The 23,954-nt window shown below is 41.1% G+C and overlaps 1 protein-coding gene across 3 annotated transcripts in view; it reads right to left on the reverse strand.

Annotated features, from left to right (window-relative positions):
- The window catches only part of LOC126353957 (uncharacterized), a 306,332-nt gene extending 284,553 nt beyond the window's left edge, over window positions 1-21,779 (reverse strand). For all 3 annotated transcript variants that reach the window (XM_050003278.1, XM_050003265.1, XM_050003273.1), the window contains exon 1: window positions 21,487-21,779. In XM_050003278.1, the coding sequence (XP_049859235.1) occupies window positions 21,487-21,512 (26 nt within the window). In that variant the 5' untranslated portion in view covers window positions 21,513-21,779. The remainder of the gene's footprint in view (window positions 1-21,486) is intronic.
- Window positions 21,780-23,954: the final 2,175 nt, after the last annotated feature.

Consider the following 23,954-nt stretch of genomic DNA (forward strand, 5'->3'; position numbering starts at 1 on the left):
GTGCGTGTGATCATTGCTTGTACAGCCCTCTCGCAGTGTCCGGAGCAAGTATGGTGGGTCTGACACACCGGTGTCAATGTGTTCTTTTTTCCATTTCCAGGAGTGTATTAATATTGTCTACAGGGTCATTAACTTTGAGCTTCCAAATCTATATAGTTTAATTATAGAGCCATGCCTGCTCTTGGATGAAAAACATCACTCAAAGTTATTATTGTTCATACACGGGGTATATGTGGAATATGACTTTAATGAGTATACAGAAAGTAAATTCAGTGGAAATTGCTTTATGCCAGCTCATGTATGAAAAATATAGATGAAAATTATTATTCTTCACACACAGTATATATGCTAGAAAGTGACTTTTAATATGTGAACCAAAAGTAAAATAAGTGGAAACTGCTTTATGCCACTGAAAATACAAGTACAGTTATGAAAAAATAAACTTCAACTAATAAGTAGCAATAAATCATGAAAATCCAGAAAGTTAGCACTTTTAACACATTAGTCAGCTGGAATACAAGCAACATACTGTCATAGTTGTAGCACTGTAAATGAAACAGCCTAAAATTCTTCATCTGATTCAAATGCATTAACTGTAAATGCTGCAGCATCATGAGAAACTCTGTTTACTCCAGTCTTGTTTACACTTGTGTGCTTGAACTGTTGATTTTCTTTTATCATGGCAATTGAGTGGCCTTTGGCAAACATTCTTTTCTGGTCAAACTCAATTTGCTCAAGTTCATTTTGTAGATCAAGAAGTGTCAAGATTTGGTTACCTAACAGCCTCCGCAAAATAGCATGATTTGCCAATTTTTTAGGTGTTCTTCTGATGCCACCACAAGGAGATTTTCCATGGCTGGTTCCAACGAAATTCCACTCAGCAGTGACATCAAAGTCCTTGTGGCGTTTCTGACACAAAGTGACACTTCTTTGGTTATTCTCTTTGCATGCTGTCTCGGTTCGCTCGCATCATGTATTTTGTATTCGTTCTATCCAGTGCCGAAATAAATGTCAATTATTACTGTAAAAGTGTGTTATTATGGTTCTAGGCCATGTGATACCCACAGTGGTGACCTTGACTTCAACATTGTGTGTTCAGGAATTATTTTCTGCTTATTTTAATCATTAACGAACTTCATATGCCTTTCCACATTGTGTTCGGAATAATGGATCTACCAGTGTAATTTTATGCTAGTTCCATGCACCCTTTTAACTGTGCTTGTGTATATACAAGTTTTCCTAATGTACAGTTGGTTAAATGTGAACAATTTACTGGCCCCTGCCATGCCACTAGCCACTTAACTGTTGCTGGACTAACTTGGCCACTGTCAAATGTTAGAACAGTGCACGCCGCTGACTGACATTGTGAACGATAAACATGTGAAGGACATTGTGTTTCACTCTCCGGTTAAGCAGTCGCCTTCCCGTTGGTTTGATGCACAGACGCAGTTCGAGAACTATACTTTGAATGATTACACACTTAGGGTTGCACATTCTTGTATCCCTGATGTCAGTACACCCCCCCGCATGCTGTCTCGGTGACACCAGTTGTCTCAGCCGTGCCAGTCTCCGCGATCATCGCTCTGTGGGCACACCACGATCGCTTTCCGACCACCCCTGTAATGGCACCAGCTGTTTCTTCTGCACCGGCTTCCACATCAGCCCCCCCTCTGACTGCTTCATGATCACTTGCCACCCGCTGTTGCAATGGCACCAGCCATTACACCCACACCGTGCCCACCTCTGGGCCTGCAGTTGGAACATGTTGTGCCATCGGCCACATCAGCTCACTCCCCATCGTGTCCTACTTGTGGCCACACCCCACACAGACCTCGGGCGACGCACAGCTCACCACTACTGCACTCCTGGCATCGGGGACTCCCTCCACTGCTGACACAGTTCTTTGCTTACCAGTGCTATGTCAACATGTGTTACCCAGCAGATTTCCTAACCTTCCTGTTTACAAAAGGACAACCTTAGGATTGATTCGCATTGGTAGACCATCTACTGGATTATCACGAAATTCTGGATGATAACGCACGTTTCATCTGCCTGGTCAGCCACCTCCACACCCATCCAGAACTCATCAGTGATCTGCTACTCTCGCCACCCACCTCGCCCAGGTATTTAATGGCATAAAAATTACTTATCAAACGCCTTTCTCGCTCTTCGGCAGAGGCTATCCACCACATCATCCATGACAAGCACATCGACGACCGCACACCTACACAGCTTTGGCGGCGCATTCTTGCATTAATTGACTATCAAACACTCCTCGACGAGGTGCTTTGGATTTTGTCATTGGTCAAACTGCTGTTGGACCTTCAACTTCACTTGTTATTTCACGTCACAGACCCTCTCGAGGTTCGCCTACACATGGCCAATCGGGCATATACCAATTATTTATCACTGACACCGACTGTCGCAGACTACATCCCAGTTGCCATCAGTTGGCATGCCTGTGCCTTTGGTTCCGCACTCTGCCAACAGAGACCAGCACACTTGCCTCAGCACCTTAGCTGCCTTTCACGAGTTGCCACGTAGAGCCTACAGGAGGCAGCCCCCCCCCCCTCCCCCCCTCCCAACAGCCGCTGACTTCGCCCGAGCAGCAACCCAATCGACTTCCTGCCCCGACTTCCTGCCCCAACACAATCAGCTGCGCTGTGCTGGTTCCATGCTACTTACGGGAATGCCACCTGCAACAGTCGCACGCCTGGCGTCTTTCCCAACTGAGACCAGTGGGATGCTTAGGCACCACGTCCCGCCACGATTCCTCATGGCACCTACTGTCTGATGCCACACCACATGCTCCAGCGGCACAATGTGTCTACGTCAATGACCTGTCATCGGGCACTTGCTCTCTCGTCGACACCAGCGCCGACGTCAGCGTTATCCCGGCCAAGCACACGTGAAACATGTTTTCTCCTGCTAACCTTGATTTGATTGCTGCAAATCAATCTCCTATCGCAGTCCTCAGCTCCATCATGATGTTGCTTCATCTATCATTGATAGTGACATTCACTGGTGTGGATGAACCTGTGCATGGGTTAGACTTTCTACACCATTACGAACTTTCGCCAGACCTCCAAGGCCACTATGTTCTGCCACGCATCTGATTCTACCGTTCCATGCTCGAACGAACTCGGCACATCTCCACTGTTTGCCTCCTTGGCTATGCTTTCCACATGTGTATCTCTGCTCGAAGGTATTATAGCACGTCTCTCTGATTTATCGGATGTCCGCAAACAGATCGACAACCTCCGCACACATAATGCAAAGTTATGGTCCCGCCTCCGTTGAATTGGCTCACGCACGGAGTACTTTACACAGCCCTCCAGTGGAGCCACTTCTTTCAACGCCGCCTCCCTCTCTTACTGTGTCTTCACTCTGTTTCGCTCCTATGTCGAGCTAGAGCTGCCGGTTCCGTGCTGACATTCTGCCTCTACCCACTACGCTGGCACAAAGATATTTTTGGGGCGTGTGCTAGCCTCGTCCCGCTGTGCTCCACACTGCTGGAGGGGGGTGGGGGGAGGCCTTGTGACACTTCTTTTATTATTCTCTTTGGCTTTGCATGCTGTCTTTGTTCGATTGCACCATGTATTCTGTATACGTTCTGTCCAGTGCCGAAATAAATGTTAATTCTTCCTCTAAAAGTGTGTTGTTATGGTTCCATGCCATGTAATACCCACATCCTTTTCATGCAGACACAAATTGTTAAAATTCTTGTACTGGGCAGCACATTCATTACTTAAGTTGTGAATATGCTTGATTTCTCCTATCATTACGCTAAAAATATTTAATGAGCCTCATTACGAAGCTTCAGGTGCTACGGAAACTTGAGGCAACATTGAGAGAGAATTATTTTTCTGTGTTTTATTGTTACGTGTTGAGCAAGGTGCTTATATATCCAGACACACTGATGTGACCCAAGTCATGATCCTAATATTGTGTCGGACTTCCTTTTGCTCAGTCTACTGCAGCAACTAGACGTGGCATGGACTCAGCAGGTCGCTTGGAAGCCCCTGAAGTCATGGTGCCTCTATGGCCATCCACCATTATCAAAGTGTTGCCAGTGCAGGACATTGTCCACAAATTGACCTCTCAATTATGGCCAATTAATGTTTGATGTGATTTATTTCGGGCGATCTGGTTGGCCAAATCAATCACCTGAATTGTCCAGAATGTTCTTCAACTGAGAACAACTGTGGCCCAGTCAGTGACATGGTGAAATTGTTGTCCATTACAAAAAGTCCATGAGTGACTGCAAATGGTCTCCAATTAGCCAAACATAACGATTTCCAATCAATGGTAAGTTCAGCTTGACCGGATGGCCCAGTCCATTTCGTTTACATAAAGCTCACACCACTATGAGCCATCACGAGCTTGTGCAGTGCCTTGTTGAAAACTTGGCTTCACATGGGGTCTGTGACCCACTCATACCTCACCATCAGTTTTTATCAACTGAAATTGAGACTCATCTGACCAGCCCATGATTCTCCAGTTATCTAAGGTCCAACCGATGTGGTCATGAGCCCAGGACAGGTGCAGCAGACAATGTTGCATTGTTAGCAAAGGCACTCGTGTTGGTTGTCTGCTGCCAAAGCCCATTAACACCAAATTTAAGTGCACTGTCTTGACAGATACATTCAACACACGTCCCACAATGATTTCTGTCGTTATTTCACACAGTGCTGCTTTCCTGTTAGCAATGACAACTCTACTCAAATCTGTGGTTATTTCACTCAGTGTTGCTTGTCTGTTTGCACTGACAACTCTAAACACATGCTGCCTCTCTCAGTTCGTAAGTGAAGGCTGTTGGCCACTGCATTGTCCATGGCAAAAGGTAATGTGCACAATTTGGTATTTTCAGCACACTATTGACACTGTGGATCTTGGAATACTGAATTCCCTAATGACTTCCGAAATGGAATGTCCCATGCATTTAGCTCCAACTACCATTCCGCATTCAGTGAATGTTAATTTCCATGATGTGGTCACAAACATGTTGGAAACTTTTTCACATGAATCACCTACGTACAAATGACAGTTCTGCCAAAGTGATACATGCACGCACACATGCACCCACACACACACACACACACACACACACAGGGTGAAGAAAAATTTGTACATGCGGGCTTCGCAATGTGATTCCTCGCATACTAGCAACACAAAAATGTCTGTCACAAAATTTTGTCCTGTGCATATTTCCGGCAGTAAATGAACATTAAAGATCAGCAGTCTGACAACACTGTGATCATGCATATGGAAACTACCTCTTTCAGCATAAACAGGTAGTGCTGTGCAGTTGGTACAGTGGATAGCATTTTGGGTTAGCATGCAGGAAGTCAAAGGTTCAATTCTGGGTCAAGGCATATTAGTTTTTATTTGTCAGCTTCATTCGGCCTTATAATAGTGTAGTATACACTGTTGCTTAAGCTACACATATCTGACATTGATGGAGTACAGTGATTTGTAACGGTGATCATAACAAAAATGTGATCAGACAAGTCAGAAATAAATAGTTGAAACAAATGACCTGTGATAGGGCAGAATAACTACAAAAGAAGTATCAGTTTCAAGATACTAAAGACGACTGCACAGTTAAATAACGTCTTCTAGTTTTTTTATACTACATGCAGTACATTCACTCATATGTAATACATTAGCAACAGATGCCAATAATAATGTCCAAATGAATGACTGCATTATGTTTACAAAAGAATATGTTGTTCTCAGAGCAGATGCTCGAAGTGACTCCTCTGCACACTCAAACATTTTATGACCCACTGGATCATTCAGTTCAGGACTCTTCACAACAAGTCTGCATCCACAATTATAAGAGCAGCATGAACACATGCTATCTTCCACATGTATCGGCAGAGCAGAATATACACGCTCCTTCAGTGTCTCCACAGAAGAAACCCAGGTGAACACAGAGGTCATACAAGTGGATGCCTCCATCCAAGAAATTTCCCTGGAAATGTTCTGTCTAAATACCATTGCATATTAATTCCAGTGTTAAGGTGCACCACCATGTTGGAACCATAACTTCTGCTGAACATGAAGTGGAATATCTGCCAGTGCATCAGGCAAACAATTTGACAGGAATGCATGATACCTTCAAGCAGTCAATTGGTCAGCATCAACATGGATGCCAAAGTAAACTTGATATCTGTGGTCCCGGATGATGTGCAGGTTAACGTCACCATTGGTAGGCATTGTGCATATTAAAGACACCCTCACGAGTGAATGCTGCTACATGCGACCAAATTACACTGTTCATGAAGGTATTGTTGGCTATCTGTAGTTGTTGGAACCATTTAGAGAACTGCATCTGCAGATGGTGGTCTCCAGGATGCAGGTGTTGCATTAAAGAATAATGATAGGGATGCAGTCCATGCTCATGCAGCACATTAATGGCTGTGTGTTGCAATGAAACACATTTATGTCTGGATGGATATCTAGCAGCATATTCACAAGCGGCCACACCAGCGTAGTTTATCAGGTACATCAAGTTTGTGTATGTCATAGATCTGCCACACTGTTCTAGAATAACACAAGAAGAAACCAGGATATGTGTATGAATGTACTTGGAGTCTGTCACAGGCATGTTACTCCGCTAGCAACTAGTCCCTGTCTGGTGAACAGTACATAAGGTGTTAACGCTAAAAATCTTGTGTTTATCAGACTCAATTCTGAAAAATATGGTGATAATACATACAAATGATAACTGAGTTTGGAAATTACTGATTACATGCACTGATGAAATGTATTGGACCTGAATGTGGCAAGAATAACAGTTGATACTAATTGATGGGATCATTGGGAGAGTGTACACAGAAAACAGGTTTGGAATTTAACAGATGCAATGGTGCAAAGCAGTTTGTGTCCACTATGTGCAAAAGGCTTCTTTAATGACTGACTGATGAAAACAATTGTACTTCCATTTCTGTGTTTGTAGTATGTAAGTGCAAATGTAATTGCTGTGTGACAATTACGACACTACATACCGTACCATGCACACTACATACCGTACCATGCACACTACATTTACCAAATAAAAACAAGTACGTCTCAAACCTAAATTGAATCCTTGACCTCCTAAATGCTATCCACTGCACAATTGCACAGCACTACTGCTATGTGCTAACAGAGGTAGTTACCCCACATGTAATTACAGTGTTGCTAGACTGCCAATCCTTAATGTCCATTTACTGCCAGAAATGTAGAAAGGACGAAATTTTCTGAGAGAGGCATTTCTGCATTGCTATTATGTGGGGATTCGCACTGTGAGATCCGAGCGCACAAATTTTCACCCCGTATGTGTGAGTGTGTGTGTTTTAATAATCCTGCAGTAATACTCTTTGCTCAGTCAACTGATTTCTGTTCAAGCATGGATACCTTGGGTTTGCTAGGTGTTAAGGGTAAAACAGACAGATAAAGTGTGGGAAAATTGTAACAAAAAGACATCTGAATACAAAACATTTCCTTTATTGGAACATTAAACAGCAAAATGAATTGCAGAATGCATTTACAAAGCTAAACTGCCATGAAAATGTCTATGAACAAAAACTCTCAATTGAGTCAGTCTGATAATGCCCACCACTCATGAAGGTGTTACAAGTACACATGAGGGATGTGTACTGTCCTTGTGTTGTGGAATCAGTTTACCAGTTTTTTAAAGACAGCATGGGAAACACCATTAATGATCCTGAGGTATGGAGAAAAGGGTTGATCTAACACAGGGATCACGAAATATGCAAATTCAAATAAATACCGTGAGCATATCTTATCTAACAAAGTCATCAAAGCTAGATACAAAATACAAATAAATGAACTTGAAGTACTGTGATCTAACACAGTGATCAAAGTAAAATACAATATAAAAATAAACAAAGTCAAGGTACAGTAGGTGAAGCTAATCTAACACAGTGACTATAGCAAATACAAAACACAAATAACCAAACCTTAGGTACCATTGGGGGAAAAGGGTTCTAACCAGTCACTCGTTGACCAATCCAGTAGGGCTGTAGAAGATAGCAAAACGAAAGCTGAAATTTTAAATTCCATATTTAAGAAACTGTTCATGCAGGAGAATCCCACAAAGATACTGTTGTTCCTCTACAGGGAATCTCGGAATCTCACACCCAGTGCAAAGTCCCAAGCAACTTGAAATAAGTGCAGGCCACTCCTGTACATAAGAAGGGTAAGGAATGGGTATGCAAAATTACAGATCAGTATCCTCAATACTGGTTTGCTGCAGAATTCTTTGACACATTGTTAGTTCAAATATAATAAATTTCCTTAAGACGGAAAAGCTTATGTCCGTGAATCAACAGTTTTAGAAAGCATCGCTCACACAAAGCTAAGTCTGACCCTTTCCCATATGATTTACTGTTAACTATGTATGAGGCACAACAGGCAGATTAAATATTTCTAGATTTCCAAAAAAAGCTTTTGAAATGGTGCTCCACTGCAGACTGTTAATAAAGGTGTGAACATATGGAATAGGTTCCAAGACATGTGAGTGGCTTGAAGTCTTCTTAAGTAATAGCATCCATTATCTTGTTCCCAATGGCTAGTGTTCATCAAAGAGAAGGGCTGTGTGATAGGACACATATAATTTTCTGTATACATAAATGATATAGCAGACAAGGTGGGCTGCAATCTGTAGCTGTATGCTCATGTTTCTGTGGCATACGGTAAAGTGTCAAAGCTGAATGACTGTAGGAGATACATGACTTTGTACTTGGTGTGATGAATGATAGCTAAACCTAAATGTAGAAAATGTAAGCTAATGCAGACGAGTATGAAAAAGAAACCTGTAATTTTCAAATACAGCATTATAGTGTGCTGCTTCACACAGTCACATCATTTAAATATCTGTGCAGAGAATCACAAAGCAGTATGAAATGGAATGAGCATTGTGGTAGGGAAGGTGAAGGATCGACTTCAGTTTACTTGGAGAATTTTCGGAAAGTGTCGGTCACCTGTAAAGTAGACTGCATAAAGGACACTCACACAATCTATTCTTGAATACTACTCAAATGTCTGAGATTGGATTAAAGAAAGACGCCCGAGCAATTCAAAGGCAGGCTACTGAATTTATTACAGCTGGTTCGAACAACACACAAGTATTATGAAGATACTCTGAGAACACAAATGGGAATTCCTGAAAGGATGGCAACATTCTTTTCAATGTACACTATTGATAAAATTTAGAGAACCAGCATATGACACTGACTGCAGAATGATTCTACTAGCATATGCATTTAGCGTAAGAACTGCAAAGGAAAGACAAGAAATTAGAGCTCATTAGGACACATATACACAGTCATTTTTCCCTCGCTCTATTTGAGAGTGGAACAGAAAAGGAAATTACTAACAGTGGTACAAGATCCTCTCTGCCACAAACCATATAACTGCCTGCAGAGTATGTATGTAGATGTAGGTGCATCGAACTATGCAAAGACAGTCAGATATACACTACTGGAAATTGAAATAAGAACACCGTGATTTCATTGTCCCAGGAAGGGGAAACTTTATTGACACATTCCTGGGGTCAGATACATCACATGATCACACTGACAGAACCACAGGCACATAGACACAGGCAACAGAGCATGCACAATGTCGGCACTAGTACAGTGTATATCCACCTTTCGCAGCAATGCAGGCTGCTATTCTCCCATGGAGACGATCGTATAGAGATGCTGGATGTAGTCCTGTGGAACGGCTTGCCATGCTATTTCCACTTGGCGCCTCAGTTGGACCAGCGTTCGTGCTGGACGTGCAGACCGCGTGAGACGATGCTTCATCCAGTCCCAAACATGCTCAATGGGCGACAGATCCGGAGATCTTGCTGGCCACGGTAGTTGACTTACACCTTCTAGAGCACGTTGGGTGGCACGGGATACATGCGGACGTGCATTGTCCTATTGGAACAGCAAGTTCCCTTGCCGGTCTAGGAATGGTAGAACGATGGGTTTGATGACGGTTTGGATGTACCGTGCACTATTCAGTGTCCCCTCGACGATCACCAGAGGTGTACGGCCAGTGTAGGAGATCGCTCCCCACACCATGATGCCGGTTGTTGGCCATGTGTACCTCGGTCGTATGCAGTCCTGATTGTGGCGCTCACCTGCACGGTGCCAAACACGCATACGACCATCATTGGCACCAAGGCAGAAGCGACTCTCATCGCTGAAGACGACACGTCTCCATTCGTCCCTCCATTCACGCCTGTCGCGACACCACTGGAGGCGGGCTGCACGATGTTGGGGCATGAGCGGAAGACGGCCTAATGGTGTGCGGTACCGTAGCCCAGCTTCATGCAGACGGTTGCGAATGGTCCTCGCCGACACGCCAGGAGCAACAGTGTCCCTAATTTGCTGGGAAGTGGCGGTGTGGTCCCCTACGGCACTGCGTAGGATCCTACGGTCTTGGCGTGCATCCGTGCGTCGCTGCAGTCCGGTCCCAGGTCGATGGGCACGTGCACCTTCCGCCGACCACTGGCGACAACATCGATGTACTGTGGAGACCTCACGCCCACGTGTTGAGCAATTCGGCGGTACGTCCACCCGGCCTCCCGCATGCCCACTATACGCCCTCGCTCAAAGTCCGTCAACTGCACATACGGTTCACGTCCACACTGTCGCGGCATGCTACCAGTGTTAAAGACTGCGATGGAGCTCCGTATGCCACGGCAAACTGGCTGACACTGACGGCGGCAGTACACAAATGCTGCGCAGCTAGCGCCATTCGACGGCCAACACCGCGGTTCCTGGTGTGTCCGCTGTGCCGTGCGTGTGATCATTGCGTGTACAGCCCTCTCGCAGTGTCCGGAGCAAGTATGGTGGGTCTGACACACCGGTGTCAATGTGTTCTTTTTTCCATTTCCAGGAGTGTAGATACTGCACTAACTGTATGATGAACTGTCTCAGCCAGGCCCAGGCAAAAATGATTAGACATATTCTAAGCAGAAACAGCTCTTACTTAATAACTTGTAGGAAATGTTCATGGCCTATTGTAAGCAATACGAAATGAACTGGGTGGTGTATTAAGAGTTGTTGTTGTTGATACACACACAGTTGATGTATGTGTAATACATGAAAATACAAAACTTATGTTGGCTGCAATACCTATGAAGGATGATGACTGAAAGGAACTAATCAACAAAAATGTGTGTTGTTTGGAATCAAAAGACTGCATGCTCCAATACTGTAAATAAGGGTCTGGAAAACTTGAGCTGGGAGCTTATTTGGTAAGTGTTTTCAAAGGATATGAAACAGAAGAAATGAGAATACAAACAGTGGGTTCATACTGACAGGGGTACACTACAGATGCATCATGAAACTGTAGAAGAGTTTATCAAGGAAATGGTTCCAAAAGTTCATTGTCTGTAAGTCACCATTTCACTTCACGTCACTAAAGTTCGTATTTACAAACTTGCAGCACACTGTTGGTGAGAAATACATCCACAACTTCTCTTATAATTGAAATAAATGGTTGTAGCTCTGTTGTAAGTTGCATTGAGGGTCTTTACGGTGACTAGTTTTGGACACCTGTGTCCATTTTCAAACCATCCTACAAAGGAAATTACAACTGACATGACAACTTTATACAAACAAGGCACTTATTTGCAACACTATTTTAGTATACTAATAAACATGTAAAGTATACAAATTTGTCATGGTTCAGTTTTATAAGTTACCTTACTAGTTACATACCAGACAGTAAGTGTGACAAATACAAGCGATAGAATATGTGCAAAAACTGCAGTGAACAAAGCAGCACCATGGCCATCTTAATGACAGTAAAATACACCACATAGGACAGAAATTAGAATCACAAAGAAGGATACTTCTCAATGCAACTTATGATGGAGCTACAACCATATACTTGTATTGAAATGATCATTTTGATGGATTTTGTTGAGAACCATTCATTTGTCACTCAAGATACTGTTCAATAGTTTCATTAGGAGAATTACTAAGCCATATTACATCCCTTCGTGGTTTACTTTGGTGGTGAAGAACTACGGAGTATCACTTCCTGCATTATTAATGACTGCTTTCATCATCATAACATTGCCATTCATGCATTCATAATGAAGATGATTAAACAGTTGATGATAATGAGTGGCAAAATCAAGCACATTCATTTCCACACAGATGGACCTGCTGCCCAATGAGAGGGCGTTGTTGTGGTCTTAAGTACAGAGACTGGTTTGATGCAGCTCTCCATGCTACTCTATCCTGTGCATGCTTCTTCATCTCCAAGTACCTACTGCAACCTACATCCTTCTGAATCTCCTAAGTGTATTCATCCCTTGATCTCCCTCTATGATATTCACCCTCCACGCTTCTCTCCAATAGTATATTGGTGATCTCTTGATGCCTCAGAACAGGTCCTATCAACCGATCCCTTCTTCTGGTCAAGTTGTGCCACGAACTCCTCTTCTCCCCAATTCTATACAGTACCTCTTCATTAGTCACGTGATCTACCCATCTAATCTTCAGCATTCTTCTGTAGCATCACATTTCGAAAGCTTCTATTCTCTTCTTGTCCAATCTATTTATTGTCCATATTTCACTTCAATAAAGGGCTACACGCCATACAAATACTTTCAGAAAGGTCTTCCTGACACTTAAATCTATACTCGATGTTAACAAATTTCTCTTCTTCAGAAATGCTTTCCTTCACATTGCCAGTCTACATTTTCAACTCTCTCTACTTTGACCATCAGCAGTTAATTTGCTCCCCAAATAGCAAAACCCATCAACTACTTTAAGTGTCTCACTTCCTAATCTAATTCAAACAGCGTCACCTGATTTAATTTGACAACATTCCATTATCCTCGTTTTGCTTTTGTTGATGTTCATCTTATTGCCACCTTTCATGACACTGTCCATTCCGCTCAACTGCTCTTCCAGGTCCTTGGCTGTCTCTGACAGAATTACAATGTCATCAGCAAACCTTACAGTTTTTATTTCTTCTCCTTGGACTTTAATTCCTACTCCAAATCTTTCTTTTGTTTCCTTTACTGCTTACTCAATATACAAATTGAATAACATCAGGGATAGGCTACAACACTGTCTCATTCCCTTCCCAACCACTGCTTCTCTTTCATTACCCTCAACTCTTACAACTGCCATCTAGTATCTGTACAAATCGCAAATAGCCTTTCGCTCCCTGTATTTCACCCCTGCCACCTTCAGAATTTGAAAGAGAGTATTCCAGTCAACATTGTCAAAATCTTATATCTAAGTCTACAAATGCAAGAAACTTAGGCTTGCCTTTCCTTAATCTATTTTCTGAGATAAGTCGTAGGGTCAGTATTGCCTCAGGTATTCCATCATTTCCAAACTGATCTTCCCTGAGGTCGGCTTCTACCTGGTTTTCCAGTCACCTGCAAAGAATTCATGTTAGTATTTTGCAGCTGTGTCTTACTAAACAATAGTTCGGTAATTTTCACACCTGTCAACACCTGCTTGCTTTGGAATTGGCATTATTATATTCTTCTTGAAAACTGAAGTTATTTTGCCTGTCTCATACATCTTGTTCACCAGATGGAAGGGTTTTGTCATGGCTGGCTCTCCCAAGCCTATCAGTAGCTTTAATGGAATGCTGTCTACACCCGGGGTCTTGTTTTGACTTAGGTATTTCAGTGCTCTGTCAAACTCTTCACACAGTATCATATCTCCCATTTCATCTTCGTGTACATCCTCTTCCATTTCCATAATATTGCCCTCATGTGCATTGCCGTTGTATAAGCCCTCAGATACTCCTTCCACCTTTCTGCTTTCCCTTCTTTGCTTAGAACTGGTTTTCCATCTGAGCTCTGGATATTCATACAAGTGGTTCTCTTTTCTCCAAAGGTCTCTAATTCTCCTGTAGGCAGTATCTATCTTACTCTTAGTGATATATGCCTCTACATCCTTACATTCGCCCTCTAGTCACCCCTGCTTAGCCATTTTGCACTTCCTGTCAATCTAATTTTTAACGTATGCACTTCTTTTTGCTTGTTTCATTTTCTGCACTTTTATATTTTCTCCTTTCATCAATTAAATTCAATATCTCTTCTGCTACTAATAGATTTCTCCTAGCTCTCGTCTTTTTACCTACTTGATCCTCTGCTGCCTCCACTATTTTATCTCTCAGAGCTACCCATTCTTCTTCTACTGTATTTCTTTCCCCCATTCCTGTCAATTGTTCCCTTATGCTCTCCCTGAAACTCTGTATAACCTCTGGTTTAGTCAATTTATCCAGGTCCCATCGCCTTAAATTCCTACCTTTTTGCAGTTTCTTCAGTTTTAATCTACAGTTCATAACCAATAGATTGTGGTCAGAGTCCACATCTGCCCTGGAAATGTCTTACAATTTAAAACCTGGTTCCTAAATCTCTGTCGTACCATTATACAGGGTGATTCAAAAAAAATACCACAACTTAAAAAATGTGTATTTAATGAAAGAAACATAATATAACCACCTGTTATACATCATTACAAAGAGTATTTAAAAAGGTTTTTTTTCACTCAAAAACAAATTCAGAGATGTTCAATATGGCCCCCTCCAGACATTCGAGCAATATCAACCCGATACTCCAACTCGTTCCACACTCTCTGTAGCATATCAGGCGTAACAGTTTGCATAGCTGCTGTTATTTCTCATTTCAAATCATCAATGGTGGCTGGGAGAATTGGCCGAAACACCATATCCTTAACATACCCCCAAAAGAAAAATCGCAGGGGGCAAGATCAGGGCTTTTTGGAGGTCAGTGATGAAGTGCTCTGTCACGGGCTGCCTGCCGGCCGATCCATCGCCTCGGGTAGTTGACGTTCAGGTAGTTACGGACAGATAAGTGCCAATGTGGTGGCGTTCCATCCTGTTGAAATATGAATTATTGTGCTTCTTGTTCGAGCTGAGGGAACAGCCAATTCTCTAACATCTCCAGATACTGTAGTCCAGTTGCAGTAGCACCTTCGAAGAAAAAGGGACCAAAAACTTTATTGGCTGAAATGGCACAGAAAACGTTCACCTTAGGCGAGTCACATTCATACTGAGTTGTTTCCCGCAGATTCTCAGTGCCCATATACAGACATTGTGATGCTTGACTTTCCTGTTAGTATGGAAAGTTGCTTCATCACTAAACACAATCTTTGAAACGAAAGATTCATCTGTTTCCATTTGAGCAAGGATAAAATCACAGAAATCGACTCTTTTAATTTTATCAGCTGCAGACAGTGCCTGAACCAATTTCAGACGATAAGGTTTCATAACTAACCTTTTTCGTAGGACTCTCCATACAGTTGATTGTGGAATTTGCAGCTCTCTGCTTGCTTTGCGAGTCGATTTTCCTGGGCTGAGAACAAATGCTTGGTGGATGCGTGCTACATTTTCATCACTCGTTCTCGGCCGTCCAGAACTTTTCCCTTTGCACAAACACCCATTCTCTGTAAACTGTTTATACCAACGTTTAATACACCACCTATCAGGAGGTTTAACACCATACTTCGTTCGGAATGCACGCTGAACAACTGTCGTCGATTCACTTCTGCCGTACTCAATAACACAAAAAGCTTTCTGTTGAGCAGTCGCCATCTTAGCATCAACTGACGCTGACGCCTAGTCAACAGCACCTCAAGTGAACAAATGTACAACTAAATGAAACTTTATAGCTCCCTTAATTCGCCGACAGATAGTGCTTACCTCTGCCTTTTGTCATTGCAGAGTTTTAAATTCCTAAAGTTGTGGTATTCTTTTTGAATCACCCTGTATAATCTATCTGAAACCTTCCAGTGTGTCCAGGCCATAACCTTCTTAAACCAAGTGTTAGCTATGATTAAGTTATGCTCTGTGCAAAACTCTACCAGGCTTTTTTCTCTTTCATTCCCTACCACCATTCTATATTCACTCATTAATTTTCCTTCTCTTCCTTTTCCTACTATCAAATTCTAGCCCCCCCCCCCCCCCCCCCTGTGATTATTAAATTTTCATATCCCCTCACTCTCTGAATAATTTTTTTTATCTCATCATACATTTCTTCAACTTCTGCGTCATCTGTGGAGCTACTTGGCATATAAACTTGTACTACTGTGGTAGACGTGGGCTTTGTATCTACCTTGGCTACAATAATGCCTTCACTACACTGTTCATAGTAGCTTACCGGCGTTCCTGTTTTTTTATTCATTATTAAAGCTACTCCTGCATTCCCCTATTTGAATTTGTATTTATAACCCTGTATTCAATAGACCAGAAGTCTTGTATCTCCTGCCACCAGACTTCACTAATTCCCACTATATGTAACTTTTTTCTAACATACCTGCACGATTAAGGCATCTGACATTCCATACTCCGATGCATACAGCACCAGTTTTGTTTTCTTCTGATAACTACGTCCTCCTGAGTAGTCCCCACCCAGATATTCGAATGGGGGACTACTTTGCCTCCAGAAAATTTTATCCAAGAGGACACCATCACCATTTAACCATACAGTAAAGCTGCATGCCCTCGGCTAAAATTAAGGCTGTAGTTTCCTCTTGCTTTCAGCCATTCGCAGTACCATCACAGCAAGACCATTTTGGTTAACGTTACAAGGCCAGATCAGTCAATCATCCCAACCGTTGCCCCTGCAAATACTGAAAAGGCTGCTGCCCCTCTTTAGGAACCACATATTTGTCTGGCCTCTCAACAGATACGCCATCATTGTGGTTGCACCTGCGGTACCGCTATCTGTATCTCTGAGTCATGCAAGCCTCCCCACCAACAGCATGGCCCATGGTTCATGGGATGTGTGGGGAACACCATTGCCATGGGCGGAGCTTGTGCCGTACGCATATCTGCTGCTAGGCATGTATAACACAACTCCCTGCCAGTTCAGCACCACCTGTGTTGTCGGCCTGGCTTGGTCTGTTCATCTGTAATGATTGTTTCTGCTAGCATTGCTTTTTTCTTGTTTTGTTGTTTATGATGGCAAGTTCAAGTGAACAATGTGCAGCAGTGAAATTTTCTCTACTCGGTAAAAATGCTAAAACTGTTGTCATGTTGAAGACAGCTTAGCAAAATGACACTATGACAAAAGCTCAAGTGAACAAGTGATTTGCTTGATTTAAAAATGGTGACATGTTGTTTTATGACAAACCTCATTCTGGACGTCCCATTAATGACCCGAATCAATGAAAAAATTGAAAAACATTTGAGAGCTTGTGCTCACAGAAGTCAAAACACAATCAATCAACTGTCAGAGGTTAGTAGGTTATCTCGGAGATGGGTTCAGTGAATTTTGATGGAAGATTTTTGGAATGAAAGAGGTTGCTATCAAGTTTGTTCCTCAGGTTCTGTCTGACAATCGAAAGGAGCATCGAGTTGAAACTTGTTGTGCTTTGAGCTAACAGCTTGAAACTGATCCAGATTTTACTGTCAAAGGTCATTACTGGTGATGAGTCATGGTGCTATGGTTATGACCAGAAACAAAGCAACAGTCAAACCAATGGAGAGCGGAATCGTCAACCCGGCCCAAAAAAATGTCAAGTCACATAAAATCAAATATCAAAACATTGCTGATTTGCTTTTTTGATGCCACGCCATCAATCAATCCTTTTATTTGGAAGTTTCAAGAATGTTGTGCAACATTTTTCATCAAAAAAGACCCGATTTGTGGCAGACGGGAGACTGATTCTTTCACCTTGACAACGTACCTGCACACACAGCCATCGCTGTTAAGAGTTTTTGTCTAAGAATGGCATGGTTCCACTGCCCACATACCGTACTCACCTGACCTTGCTGAGAGTGACTTTTTCTTAATTCCATGTATGAAAAGTGGCATGAAAGGACACTGAGTTGACAACACTGAAGAAGTCACGAAAAAAATGAGGGAGGATCTGTGAGGCTTTTCCAAAGATGACTAGAAAAAATGTTTTGAACAATAGAAGCACAAGTGGAACAACTGTATTAGTTATAATGGAGAGTATCTTGAAGGGGACATTGCAGTTTTGTAAACAATTTGAAAACATATAGATTTTAACACATAATTCCGGTTTTTCTTGGGTACCTCCTCATATAAGAATTTTATCAATTTATGTTTCCGTGGAAAGGACTGGTATCTCTTCTGAATTTCTTTGGAACTAACCAAGGAAAATCTCCTTGTGACAGAACTGAAGAAACAGCTACAAGACTGGCTGTACATGATAGTTTGCAGAGGCCTTAAGATAACCAAATACTGACACCTCTTCACCTGTTTTAAGTGCAGCAAAGACAACTTTCCAGACATCAACTTTTTTTCTATTACACAGAAAGAAACTGAACAATTTGTGTTTGATCAGGGAGGAAGGTTTTCCAAAGGCCACATAATTGCTGCAACATGATAAGATCACCAGTTCAAGCCCACTGATTAAACAAGACCTGAGTAACTAGTTTCCAACGATACTAGTTAAAGCATTTAATGAATGCATTTAATGAATATGAAGAAATTCTAGTTGTTTTAGCTACAATGTTACGGCCTGTGCAGCATGTTGCTCATATGTGTAACAATGTTTGGTGGGTGGGAAATATATGTGAAGTTTCATTGGTACAAAAAGATATTTTGATCAGCTTTTGCATCCCCATGGTCATGCCAATTCTTTCTACTGGCCATCTATTAAAGATACTTCCTGGATTCCAGAGCAACACACATTTACTGTACAGTAAAATCATAAAACCACCATCAACATCAGGAAGGCAATATATTTACTCGAAAATGAAACATGACAGTACTGACAATTTATCCAGTCCGAAGTGGAAAAGAATTATTACAGTCATAGTGTGTGTTTAAAGTTCTAACTTTCTGGATTTTCATTTGCTTTATTACCACTTACTGTTTGAACATGAACTGTACATTACTGCACTTGTATTTTTACTGAATTAAAAGAAGTTTTTACTGATTTTATTTTCTGTTTACTCATTTACAGTGCCACATTCACGCGTACACACAGTGTATGGAAAGTAATAACTTTGAGCAATGTCTTTCGGCCATAAGCAGGCATGAGTCAAAAATTACAATATATAGCTTCTGAAACTTAAAGAATACACTTCCTAGATATCACAAGATATAAAAGATTATAGTACATGCAGTTAACATATGGGCTCCTCAAAAATATCCAAAATTTGGCAACCAAAACATTTTCATCAATTTTGCAGACTTTGCATACACTCTGATAGAGAAAATCAGAGACTGTTTTATAAAAATCCCAAGAAGACTGTATGATGTGTGTCATGTTACCAATTCTTGGCTGAATCCATTGATGAAATTATGATTTATGGCTGGTTAAAGATGGGCTCTCCAAGTTGCACAAATTAATTTATGCTATTTCTGAAGAAGTCCAGATGCCATCAGATGTATTTAAACACCTAATCAGCAACATATTCTTATCCAGCACAAAAAGTTGTTTAAGAATACAAAAGTTAATTGTAAGTTAAGAGTATCTTTCATAAAATTGATCCAAAGTTGGCACTTGAACATGCATGTGGTTGAAACTTAGGACTCGGAACTATGCAAAGCTGTAGAAATGAAAGCAAAGGAGACACCAAGCTGAAAATCTGGAAATATCCATCTAAAACAGTCAAACTTTCCTACAAAATTTTCATTATGTTTGGAAATGGCTGAGAGGATACTATCTCTAAAGCCGCTTCACTTCATGTGGAATGACCCTTTATTGAATAACAGGTACAAGAAATTTTTTCATGGATTGAAAGCAGTCTTGGTCACAAAAATATTTATTTCAAATGGTTACAGTTTTAGTCAAAATGTGACCATCTTCAGACCATTTATAACATGAGGGTAGGTAGCGGCTGTGAACAGAGCACATATTATGACACCACGGATGTCAATCACTTTTTAATCCAGTTTAAAGAATCTTGAGCCAGTTGCTGTTCCTCCACAAGAAATGTTCTAAAAAATTATGAAGTAAATTGATTTCACCAGAGTGATGAGGCAAGTGTTGTGGCACATGGCATGGCACAAGGCTTGCACATATCTTGCAACTTCATATGAAACAAACTAATCTCATACAGAACACCTACCGAACTGATGTAACATAACTGAGTCATAAGGCATGTGACACCACTGCAGCATGCTCCACTTTTGTTATGCTAGTGAGAGTTTACATAAACTTTCTTCCACTTTGGTTGTGCTATTGTCTCTGTACTTAGAACATGAGAGAGAACCTTGTGTTTAATATTGTTCATCTTGTGGAGAAACTGGAGTTATTTATGATCACAGCAGTACTGAATATGGAAAAGGGCACTCAAGATAAAGTGGAAGAAGCAGCTTCATGTGAAATATCTGAATATTTTCAGCTTGTTCACGGAACAGAAAGAAGACACAGAACTATATATAAATATGTATAATTCTTTTCTACAAACACATCTGTAAATTTTTCACTGATTTGCTGCATCTAATCTGTATTTATTTATTTATTGTCCACTGAATCAATACTGTACACGACATGCACAAACATACATTTGATGTTGGACATTATGATAATTTGTTGGCATGAAGTAATATGCCAAAAGTTTACACAAACATGAGCTTACATACATATTTTCTGAGAAGTTATGAACACACAAATTACATACTCCCTCTTTCCTGACGAAGCAACCGCTGGTTGCGAAAGCTCATAATTTTGTGTGTGTGTGTTTGTGTGTTATTTTATTGTGCCTGTCTACCGGCGCCTTCCCGCTTGGTAAGTCTTGGAATCTTTGTTTTTAATATAAATTACAAACTCAGTTATACATCTGTATTTTAGTGCTGTTTTCCTCTAACACATATACACAAACACAGTATCAGATTCTTTTGGTATGCAGACAGGTACATACTTTGTTGTGAAAAGATAATGCCCCACCTGGGCTAAGAAATACACAACAGAGCTGATTTCTCATCTTCACTGCAGTGTTTGTTAGCTTGAACTATTAGATCAACTGTCTTCATGTAACAATTTACAGAATTAGACAATACCCAGATCTTTGACACCAGTATACCAAAAGAACAAGTCCACAACCATTCTGCCTCTAGATTATTCATACCACAATTAAATATATAGCTTTGATCAACCTATAGTCTACAAGAATATGGCCTCATTACGAATTTCACGAGAGCATAAGCTTCAAAAGCTTCAGCCACAGCAAAAAATAAGAAAATTTGCTGTCTTGTTCTGGTGAAGATAAGAGTTTCAATAGCTAGTGTGTGCCTCTGAATAATGTTTTAACAAAAGAACTTTCTTTCAGTACTTACTTCAATAGCTACGTGCTTTCTGTTGAAGCTAACAAAACATTTCAGTAGATCCCAGTAAAGATCAGAGGTTTTCTACAGATGTATTGAGTTGGTAATTATTAAGGCTACATATTTTCTTGTGCTGCATACGACATTATAGCCTCAACTCTTCAAATATTACTGTATCATCAAAGAAATAAAAATAAAGTGGTGTACATATTCAACTCTTTAATTACCTTGAAAGCTTGACATTCATTCGCATTAGTATGCCGGTAAGAGTGAACCCAATCACAGATCATTTAAATTTTTGTTGAATAACATAGTTAAGTCGCCTAAAGCTAGAGCATCTCTGTCATCCAAAGAAGATGATTACTAACTCTACAACTCTGCTATTGACAGAAACACACATGCATGTCACACTGCTGCCATGTAAATGCCACATCAAATCGCATCACATGTCAAGTCATTTGCCGTGCTAATCAGTGGGCATCTTGTCTTACACTCATTAGCAAGAAGCAGCATTTAACCCTTTCAGACATGATTTTTTTCCGAAGGAAGGGAAATTTTTCATGCGCCAAAGGCTCTCAGGTGTTTTATAATGATTTTAAACGCAAGACTTATACAAATGTAGGTACCCATTTTCAGCATATACTTGTACACTTGGCTTCTTTTAATGGACTAAAATAAGTACTTTTGAACTTTTCTCCATTGTAATAAATACACTAATAATTCAATAATTACCATGCAAAATTACAATAATAACAATATTCGGTTATACAGTGGGGCATGTACCCCCTAAACTGCATAAGTGCCAAAAAACGCGATGTATGGTTACCAACAACTTAGCTGATTAAAGGTAAAAGGTCGCATAAAAAAAAAGTACCGTAACTTATAAAATTGTACCAGACTGAACTGCTCGAATAATTTACTCTGATGCTTTCGTTTAAACCATTCGTAACAGTCATCAGAGTCGAAAGTCTGTGTGATGCTCTGTTTCAAAACTGAAATCATCTTGATTTCCACGGTGTTCTTTCATACAATCTAGACACGAACACATTAAATAACTTACAAATATAGAAATCACCTTACATTTTCGAAGAATCAAGACTTAGCTGAAAAATTTTATCATTTTCTGGTTACAGTATCAAAGGTTCGTTTTAAATGAACAGAAGCCCTTCGCGATAAACATCGTGAAATGCACTTTTCACCTGGTCACAAGACGTAGTTAAATTAACTTCAAACACTTAAAGAGTTGTCTACTGGAAATAGCTTCTAGACGCACGTACATCAAACCGTCATTCTACTGCAGGCCGAAGGGTAATACTGCACACACAACAAAGGTTATTAAGTCTATCACAATGTATTGTAGATGCGATGTATTGTTGTGACCACGCGAAGAACCTTTACAAAACCAACGCAGCGATGGCCATACGACCCACATCAGCCGGTTGCTTTTAGTTTCTATTTTACTGGTCTTCAGAATAGATATGTAACGCAGCAGGCTAACTTACAACCTAAAAATAAGTTAAATGCGAAACCTAATATTTAAATTACCTGGTATGGTGATATGCCTATTACGCACAACAGCACCGCATATCTGGGGGCGGCCCAAGATTCGAAACGTAGTCATTTTCCAGGCAAGTAAAGCTCTAGTACTAGTTCTACTATAACATCTGAACTTGGGTAAAGAACCTGAAAAAAAGACGTTACAAATGCTTAGTATTACGCAAGGTAGTTAATATAACGTCTTTGAATCTGTCTCCCTCGTTTTCGACAGAGAAATATTAGCACCTCCCCCTACTCCCCCCCTACACCCCCACCATTTCCCAGTTCCATTATTATCCTAATCAATTAGATATTTTGTTCGATGGCCGAGCGAGATGGTGCAGTGGTTAGCACACTGGACTCGCATTCGGGAGGACGACGGCTTAATCCCACGTCTGGCCATCCTGATTTAGGTTTCCGTGATTTCCCTAAATCGCTCCAGGCAAATGCCGGGATGGTTCCTTTGAAAGGGCACGGCCGACTTCCTTCCCCATCCTTCTATAAACCGATGACTTCGCTGTCTTGTTTTCTTCCCCCAAAAACAACCCAAACTCAACCACCCTACTTCACTTTTCTGTCCCGCTCTTGTTCGATACAGTCTTTAACACTAACATTTTGATTTCAATGACACCATTCACCCTCTACGGTTGCGCAGTGGTTGTTAGATATTAATCTGGATCGGTGGGATTGCCAGCCAAAAACCTGTACAGCTATCCTCGTTTATGGTTTTCCTTCTTTTTCTTAAATTACTTAACACGAGAATCTAGGCAAGTCATTTATGAAAATCAGTGTCGCTTCCTTCCTTCGTCGTTGCCCTACAGGTCGTATGCTCATATTCATTAGTCAACTTTAATTTTTGTTTCTTCTAACGTACTACATTGATCAGACGACTCTTAAATTATTCAGCACCAGTATGTCAATTTTGTAATTGACTATCAAGATAAAACTTCCAACAAAACTAAGCTACCTTAAGAGCCCGTGGCGGTGGGTAGTCTGTGTACGACTGTCGCTTTCCACTTTATCAGTTTGAGTGCGGAACCGCAGCGAAGGATGCGCGGAAAAAACGATGATTCCTAGGCGTCGGCATGAGCTGGAATCTATATTTGTAATTTTATCTTCGTGGTATTTCTTGAGGTACATGTAGGAAGAAGTAATACGC

The sequence above is a fragment of the Schistocerca gregaria genome, chromosome 1 (genome assembly GCF_023897955.1).
Source record: "Schistocerca gregaria isolate iqSchGreg1 chromosome 1, iqSchGreg1.2, whole genome shotgun sequence".
NCBI lineage: Eukaryota > Metazoa > Arthropoda > Insecta > Orthoptera > Acrididae > Schistocerca > Schistocerca gregaria.